The 8,792-nt window shown below is 43.0% G+C and overlaps 1 protein-coding gene across 2 annotated transcripts; it reads left to right on the top strand.

Moving 5' to 3' along the window:
- Window positions 1-709: 709 nt before the first annotated feature.
- Window positions 710-7,602, top strand: LOC146756817 (solute carrier family 15 member 2-like). Of its 2 annotated transcripts, XM_085523927.1 has the most exons (5): window positions 710-1,129; window positions 3,004-3,091; window positions 3,710-3,854; window positions 5,718-5,810; window positions 7,321-7,602. In XM_085523927.1, the coding sequence occupies exons 1-5, from the start codon at window positions 1,082-1,084 to the stop codon at window positions 7,541-7,543; spliced, it is 597 nt and encodes a 198-aa protein (XP_085380053.1). In that variant the 5' UTR covers window positions 710-1,081; the 3' UTR covers window positions 7,544-7,602. The 2 variants fall into 2 exon arrangements, with proteins under 2 accessions (XP_085380053.1, XP_085380054.1); XM_085523928.1 differs by lacking the exon at window positions 7,321-7,602 and having other exon boundaries at window positions 874-1,129; window positions 5,718-6,340.
- Window positions 7,603-8,792: the final 1,190 nt, after the last annotated feature.

Raw genomic sequence — 8,792 nt, 5'->3', positions numbered from 1 at the left:
AGGGAGCTGTCATGCATGGGTAGGAGGGAGCTGGGTTGTGCGTTTGCTTCCTTTGGTGAGACCATTGAGACAGGTTTCCAGGTGCTGCTAAGCAGGAGGAGGGATGGGGATGTTACCAGTGGTCCCTTTCACGCCAGGATTCAAGGGCTAAGCCTCCGCGAATCCGGCCTCCTCCAGCCGGGGCCCATTTAACTACATGTTCACACCAATATGGTGAATAGCTAAATGGCGTTTTATTGCGTGTGTTAGCGGTTTAAATAAGCCGCTATCTACTTCGTCTACACCTCTTCTACATATGCATAAATCCTTCTACATATGCATAAAACCTTCTACATATGCATAACCAAGCAGGGGAAGGGCCTATCGCGTTACATCCCGAGTGTTCGTGCACGCCTAATGCAACATGGGGACTTTGGACAGGCCACTGATGTGTGTCCCAGAGCCTCAGCTTTACGTCTTTGGCTGTGAGTTAAGCCAGATTCATTGTTTGCTTACCTTGCAGCTCTTGCGTTTGTGTAGGTTTTCAGGCTAGTTCCAGCTGAGGGCTTGACACTAAATACCGTACACTATATTGGCTTTGGTAAGAAAGAGGCTTGTTTTGCACGTGCTTTGATTCACAGGACAGTGTGGTAGTAATTGCTCTTGCAGCCAGTTATGTCATAAGCAAGCTAGATATTTAGCTGACTGTTTTAAGTACTGTGCAGGCATTAATTATTGGATATTCAGAGCTCATGTGAAATACTAATCTTAGTCCTATTTTGCAGCTGATCAGCAAGAGAGAGAAGTGAAAGCAAACAACTCTGCCACTGGCACTTTAAGGGATCCCTTATTTTCTCTCTCTCTCTTTTTTTTTGTTTTTGTTTTTGTTTTTTTTCTTCTTGAAGACACAGATCTATCAACTTCCACAATATTTCTAAGAGCTCCATAATCCTGCACATCCCAGGCTTACAGTGGTTAGCTAAGCACAGCGGTGTAGCTGTGTGATCGTCAATCCAGGTTTAGCCTCTTTGCTTTTGCTGGGGCTATCTGCTGAGCAAGGTCCTCCTCTGCAAAAGTGAGCAAACTGCAGCTGGCTCTTCCCATGGATGAAGGTTGCCCACTTTTGGATGTCCAGGCAGGCCCCATGCAGGTCAGTGATGTAGCAGAGAGAGCACCTGAGTGTTTCTGTGTGCGCTGATGCTGTCTCATAGCGTCCAGGCCAGACGAAAGTGTCCCTGCTTGTAAGTCCCTTGCTCAGCATTTGTAAGCAGTTACTTAAGGTGCTGGCTCAGGCACTGGGGCAGGTTTAGCTGTACAGTCTCTCTTCTTGCTCCCCTTTTCCTGCTTGCAGACACTGATGTGTTGGAGGTGCCCATCCCAGAGCAGGAGCCACTGCCAGGGTTTCTGTCACTACAGGTCACAGCATGGCACGTTGTACCTCCTACTGATGCACACAGATCCTGCAGGGTTTGTGCACGGAGCAGTGATTTCAGGCAGCAGCTTTCCCTACACCAGGCTGCCTTGGCTTTGTGGAGTCCCACTCTGTATCTGCATCAAATGCTATTAATTATCAGAGTACTGACAACGAGGTCTGGGAAAGAGTGGAAGAAAGATATCCCTGTTATGTCATTTTATTTCCAAGTTCAAAAAATGCCACAAAGTAACCAGAGGAAGCATTATTTCCTCCTTATGGCTTTTCCTCTATAATATTAAGAACGTGTTGCGGGAGAGCATTGTGCATTTGTGCATTTGCAGCTTCTATATGCTGCCATTTTTCAGGCTGGTCTAAAAGCAGGAGCCCTGGGTCCAGTTTCCAAGGGAGCACCCTCTGTGCACTCTGTCTTGGTAGCCATATGCTGAGCACGACAGCTTCAGCACAAACGATAAATGAAATGGATAATTACATCTTTATTCAAGTGAACCCAAGGGTTTCTTAATAACAAGGCATTCCATGAATAGTGAAAGTATTTCAAAAATCACAAAAATATCACAGATGCTGGGTTAGGGAATGGAAATGGGTTTAGTTACAGTGTTGTGTTGTTTTTGTTTTTATTTTATTTAGCAAACAGTTTCTTCTCTTCTGTGGTCCTCGTATAATCTTGAGTGAGACACCATGATTAGCTAGTCATCTAACCTAGGAGGCATTGCTTTGGGAATCCAAATAAGCTCAAGTCTCGTGGTGGAATAAACCTCAATAAACACATCTATCTTCTTATCTGTGTTTGCATTTGAGACTCTGGGAAGTAACAGAGGAATTCATTACTTCTGACACGAGGTACAGAAATGCATACGAAGAGTTCATCTCACCATACCACGGCTGTTTAAAACTTTGGATGTAAATGCAGATGACAGTATTACACCCCCGTCCCTCGCCCCATGTATGGCCAGCCTGTCTCTCCCACTAATTGGCAGAGCTGTGAAATCTTGCTGTCCTTGGTGGGAGGCAGTGGAGATAAGCAGCTTCCAGCAGCTCCCAGCTGCTTAGCTGGGACCACCGTGGGTAGTAGAGGGATGGGGGCCTGCACAAGGTCACGCTAAGACCTGGCTGTTCAGGTGCCTTGCACTTCATTTGGAAACAGCAGATTTTAGCTTGAGTGAAGTTGATGTCAATAAAAAAGTAGCCAATTTCAGACAGGTTTGAGAAGTGCATAGCTCTTTTGTTTGGTTTTTGTTTAATGAATTGAATTGTCCATAGCTCTGCCAGCATTCTTGGGATAGGAAATAGCAGTACAATCTTTCCAAAGAAGTTTCTAGAGCTTAGGGCATAGCAGATGTTGGCTGCTGGCAGTTCTGGAGTCCCTTTGCTGTTCCTTATGGGGTCCACACCTGCCAGAAGGGTTCATAGGGAACCCTAACCAAAGCAAGATGGATGTGTGGCCTCCTTACTCCTTTGAGTCCAACCTGCAGGCTAGCCAGGCAGCACTGAGCACCTGGGTTTCAGACTGGACTCCTCTCTGCTGTGTGGATGTGTTGCTGGGGTGAAAACTGTCACTAAGCTGATATGTTCTACTTTAATTCCTGTAGAAACTCTGTGGCTCCAACTACCCCCTGAGCATCGCCTTCATTGTGGTGAATGAGTTCTGTGAGCGCTTCTCCTACTATGGCATGAGAGGTATGTGGCCCATGGGAAGAGACTATCCCATCCTTGTGTTTCTGTATATGATGGCCTGGCGTTCCAGAGTTCTGCTGTATATGGTCTCAGTTGTCTTTCAAAATAAACTGGTATTCTGGGATATAAACATGAACAGCACACCCTGATGTTGAAGCTAGACCTGTTTTAAACACGAATTGGGACTAGAGACCTCCAGTGTTGCTTCCAGTCTGAATTTTTTATATCATTCTTGGTCTCAAACCAGTTTTTCCAGCATGTGATGTCTTTTAGTTGTGTGCATTCTGCGTGTCTTTGAATTGAATCATATAGGCACCTAATTTGCAAATAGAAAATATGCATAAACAGAACTACAGGTTCAGGTGTGATAAGCTAGAAAATATATTTTCCAGCTAAACACAAATGCTTATGAGCAGGGGAAGCCTGATACTCACATACCTCATTTGAGCTTCTCCTGTGTCAGGGATTATGAGGAATAGATCTGAAAGCACAGATCTTTCCACAGCAGTGCTCATAGCTGGTACGCAAGTCCTTGTTTTCCTTGTCACTGTGATGTAGCTTCCTGCTTACCCACAGAGACGCACATCAATTATCTGATGTGGTTTGCTTGCTTCCTTTTAGCTGTCCTGACGCTGTATTTCATAAGCTTCTTCCACTGGGATGAGAATCTCTCCACTGCTGTGTACCATGCCTGTGTACCTGCTCTCTGTTATTTCACACCTGTCATTGGAGCCATCGTGGCAGACTCATGGCTGGGGAAATACAAGTAAGTAGACATTTCTCTAATTCAGACAGGATCTGTCTGCAATGTACAGCCTGCATGAGATTCAGTGCTGCCCGCGCTTCTGATTTTGAGCTAGTGCAGCAAAGACACACTTTTGACATATTAACAGCTTCTCTATGTTAACTGGTGAACAACTAATGTGTTTGCTCATGCTGTTACACGCTCCCCTTTCACCCGATGACCAATAGGCAATGCAATTCAAATCAATAAATTAAATCATAGATCACAATGTTCCTCCCCTCTCCTTCCCCGTGAACCTTGAGGAAACTAAGATATAGGGTGGTTAACCCTCAGCTTGCCAGGTTCTGTTGCTGAGATAGATTCAGAGTGGTAAGGAAGCAGTATTGTCCTCTTGATCTAGTAGTTTCAGATGAAATGTCACTAGCTGTACTCACATATGCTTTCTCAGTTTAGGCAATGCATTAACACAACCATTTTTATCCCAGAGTAACCTGGACTCAGACAAATCATCTCCCTTAGTACAAAACCAGCTAAACTCTCCCTGAGAAAATTAGGGACTCTTCCCTTAGGCTGATAATTTGCAGGCAGGGCCACCATCTGACCCAGAGTGGTGGTGAGCAGCTGTACACAGGCCATTCTTTCCTTGGCACTGTCTGCTCTCTGCCTGAGGAGTCTTGCTGTTAGTGACGAAGTGCAGCTGAACCCTTCCCTATAGGTCTAAGCACATCTGGCAGTGTGAGTCTCTACATGGACAAAAATGGCTGCAATACGCCTTTGTAGCAGAAAGCTCTTCAAGAGATATCACTATTCCTTTTTTTCTTTGTGCTTTATTTTAGTCATTTTCTTGAGCGAAATAAACCTACACACACACACACATTCCTTTTTTTCTTTGTGCTTTATTTTAGTCATTTTCTGGAGTGAAATAAACCTACACACACGCACATACGCAAAGTTGGCTTGGTTTTTAACTTCATTAGTTGTCTGTGAATACTGTTTGAGGATGGATATCCATCTTGCAGCGTAATGTTGTGAAAAAATAAACCATTAGGCAAACTTTTGTGCACTAGGCAAGAGGTTTTTCCCGGAGTAATCCCCTGGTCTTTATAAATGGTAGTTTTTGCTGCAATAGCTAAACCAATCCTAAGAACAAGATAACAGATTAGAGGAGCTCATGGGGCTTCTTCTAGATTCTCTTTCCTAACAAGTCCTTCCATTCTCGCTTTGAGCATTTTGTCTGCACATAAATAAATAAATGTGTTGATCTCAAAGACAATGAAGCAATGTAATGTACTCAAAAGCCTGACCCTTCTGGTCAGATTTCCTGCTCACACTCACCAAGATGTGGGAAGCAGATAGATGAGCTCAGTCCTCCAGAGGTGCTTGAGATTCAATTCAGTCTTGTAACAGGAAAACCACACTCCTAATTTGGTTGTAGTAATCAGGTGGGTTGAAAGCGTGCAGCAGTCCCTATGGATTCCTTCCAGCACAGTTAAGTGCATTCTACAAACTGCCAGTTATTAGTAGTCTGGAAACTGAGTTGGACCTGAAGAGTACTCATCTATTTGCAGTGTAGAACATTTAGCTTATTCTACCCAGCAATCTCCCCAAAGAAAGTAGCATCTATGCTTCCCTAATCTCAGCCCATTTGCCTATCTCCTTTTTCCAGCATGCAAAATGTTGATGTGAAAGTTATAGCTGTCTGCAGTACTGGGGATCTATAATTAATCTATATTAATCTATAGAATAGAATATAATCTAATATTCTAAACTATTCCTTGTGCATCAGCCAAATAGACCTTTCATATCAGGAAACACAGGCACACTCTGTTTAGAGACTGTACATCACACAGCACCTTCAGTCACTGCTGTTTGCTTTGCTCGCAGGACTATCATCTACCTCTCCATTGTGTATGTGGTTGGCCATCTGATAAAGTCAGTCAGTGCAATTCCATCCCTTGGCAACCAGGCAGTTCACGTGTAAGTAGCAGCTGAAGCTGAATGTTCTCGTAGGTTGCAATGGTAGGTGGTTTACCCACTACTGTCACTTGTTTCACCTCCATCGGGCCAGCAGTTTGGAGGGGAAGTGTGAATTCACCAGGAAAAGCTTGGAACAGTCACCAGGACTGAGCCCTTTGATACAGGGACTTCTGATCATGCCTCTCTGCTACATTATGCTACTGGAGTTTGGTCTCTTCCATTCAATTGCTCATACAAACTCCTTTCTTCCTCATTTTCTCATTGCTATAGCTGTCCAGCTCAGCAAGTCCCTTTGTGTACATGGGAATACTGGAGTTTGGTCTCTTCCATTCAATCGCTCATACAAACTCCTTTCTTCCTCATTTTCTCATTGCTATAGCTGTCCAGCTCAGCAAGTCCCTTTGTGTACATGGGAATACTGGAGTTTGGTCTCTTCCATTCAATCGCTCATACAAACTCCTTTCTTCCTCATTTTCTCATTGCTATAGCTGTCCAGCTCAGCAAGTCCCTTTGTGTACATGGGAAGACTAAATCCTAAATACACTTTTTTAAAATTTATTTATTTATTTTATGTGTGACAGAGGAATTATCTGTGTTACTTAGAATCAGAGGATTGCTCAGGTTGGAAAAGACCTTAAAGATCATTGAGTCCAACTGCAACCTAACCATACTGCCCTCACTAACAACACTCTGCTAAATCATGTCCCTGAGCACCACGTCCAAATGGTTTTTAAACACATCCAGGGATGGTGAGTCAACCACCTCCCTGGGGGGCCTATTCCAGTGCTTAACTACCCTTCCAGTAAAAAAGTTCTTCCTGATATCCAACCTAACTTGTAGGATGCTACTCTTCTTGCCCTCTAGACTCTGAACTGATAGGAATGTCAAAGTAGTTTTCCAGCTGGCATTTCTGAAGCCACTGTGCTGTTTTTACCAAGGTGGACGTGGCACTGAAAATACATGCACGCAGGCAGGAGTACATCTGGTTGATGGAGCAGCTTTCTTTTATCCTAGATCTGGACAGTCCTGATACTCCTGTTCCACCCAGAAATAATCAGTAATCCTTTGGACCAGCAATGGGATTTTGAGGAGCGCTGGGAGGTAGAAAGCACCCAAGAGCCTATTTCAAACAGAATTGCTTTGCTTATCCAGACTGGAAGCCTTATATGCAAAGGGTCTTTTTGTTTTGTTTTAATTTTCCTTTTCACAATTGATTTCTGCAGCCTTTTGTTCTCAGATGAATGAAAAATAGTCCCTTGGATCTTTGATGTCTGGTGGGCCTCCGAAAAGCAAGAAAATGACAAACACTGTTTGTTCAGTTGACTGATTCTGAATGCAGAAATGAGGATAAATATATATATGTGTATATATTTGCAGTTAGCTGGCTCATCATCATTGGCAATGTGCAAGAGACAGTGATACGAGAGGAATTATAGTTGGGTGACGCTAAAATGTTCCCATAAGCAGTGGAAGGGTTCTGCAATGGTGTTGGTTTTGTTCTTGCATGAAGGGTCCTGTTTATGGTGGGTCTGTTTTTGATCGCCCTTGGAACGGGAGGTATCAAGCCCTGTATCTCTGCATTTGGTGGGGACCAGTTTGAAGAGGAACATGTAAGATTTATTTTCTTTTCTAAACTCTGCAGTGTCTGGGTATGTTATGAGGGTGTTCATGTTTTTAGATTCTGTCGTACTAGAGCCTGTTTGCTAGGAAAATATATAGGAATGATTTGCTAGGACAAGATGTGAGGTAGGATGGTTTGCACAAGACCTGAAAGAATCAATATGCTTCAGAGAAGGAGAATGACAAAAGAACACTATTGATATCAAAAAGGATAAATTATAATACATACAATAATAAATGATACAAATATTGGGTGTTGGAAGAGTTGGAAGGTCCTCTATAGTACAGCGTAGAAAGATTGCTGTTTTTGAGCCAGCATAACGACCATGATTATAACACACTGCAACACAATGCAGCAAACAAAAAGGAAGACTGTACTTCTAGCCTCTCTGCTTGGGTATTTTCCCTCAAAACAGGGACCGATCTGTTGTAAGAACTATAGAAAATTATTGACTTCTGAAGGTAATTCTAATACCCAGCGTGGTCAGAATGTTTTATAGATATTCCAGAATAGGAAGTTCTGGAGAGCTGGAAAAAATGATTATTTTTAGTTCTATATTGCATCCTGCAAATTTCTATCCAATTTCTTCATGTTCTCATTCTCCATCACAAGGACTTTAGCCTTCATGTTGTGTAATGCACCAATCTCAAATCCCCATTATGCAAACCAGAGGCTAAATCAGGGATAAGGTAGCACCTGAAGAAGTGAAATGGGTCTGAATGTACTACCTTCAGCAATTACTGTGTATATCATAAGTCATAGGAGGCCACAGGCAGGCTTACATCCAATAAGAATTATTTAGGATTGTGTGTTAGACAAAAATATGCAGAAATATACTGAAAATATATATACTACTGAAGAAGACTGGGACCTTTGGAAGATGGAAATCCCTGTCAGTGGAGGTGTTGAGCAAGGACATTCAACAAGTGGTCTGTCAGAAAAGCCACTGATAGATTCAGATTACAGATCGTTGCTCAGCCTTAGTGAAGGTAGCTCCGTAGGGCAGTTTGATGTTTGCCTTTTGCAACGTTTCACTGTGTAGTTAGCATTTAATGAATTAAAATACTTGTTTTCAAATGTGGAGAAGGCTCGGTCTTTCTGCACGTCGGTTATACGATACTAATGTGATGAGTCTTATGATTCATTACTTAAAAGCAGATCCTTCTGCAGGTGTGTGCATCCTGGGCTGCCAGTCAGACCTGCTGCTCTAGAGTGAAGAGTGAGCAAAGCCTCAAAATGGTGGTAAGGTAACACTTTGCTATAGAAAGGGAAAGGGGAACTTCACAGAAACCAAGACAAAGGGTAACTGTACATTTAAAAGTGCAGGGAAAGGGGGAATTGCAGACACTTAGTCAAAATAA

The sequence above is a fragment of the Coturnix japonica genome, chromosome 25 (genome assembly GCF_054131305.1).
Source record: "Coturnix japonica strain WE chromosome 25, WE-NBRP24, whole genome shotgun sequence".
Taxonomy (NCBI): Eukaryota; Metazoa; Chordata; class Aves; order Galliformes; family Phasianidae; genus Coturnix; species Coturnix japonica.
The sequence above is the reverse complement of the archived record's forward strand: the minus strand, read 5'-3'. Positions and strand labels throughout refer to the sequence as shown.

Excerpts from the sequence above, each read along its gene's own strand:
- LOC146756817 (XM_085523927.1), top strand. The coding sequence starts at position 1,082 with ATGGATGAAGGTTGCCCACTTTTGGATGTCCAGGCAGGCCCCATGCAG. Across the intron at positions 3,855-5,717 it reads TCATGGCTGGGGAAATACAA|GACTATCATCTACCTCTCCA; the intron begins GTAAGTAGACAT and ends CTTTGCTCGCAG. Across the intron at positions 5,811-7,320 it reads GGCAACCAGGCAGTTCACGT|GGTCCTGTTTATGGTGGGTC; the intron begins GTAAGTAGCAGC and ends TCTTGCATGAAG.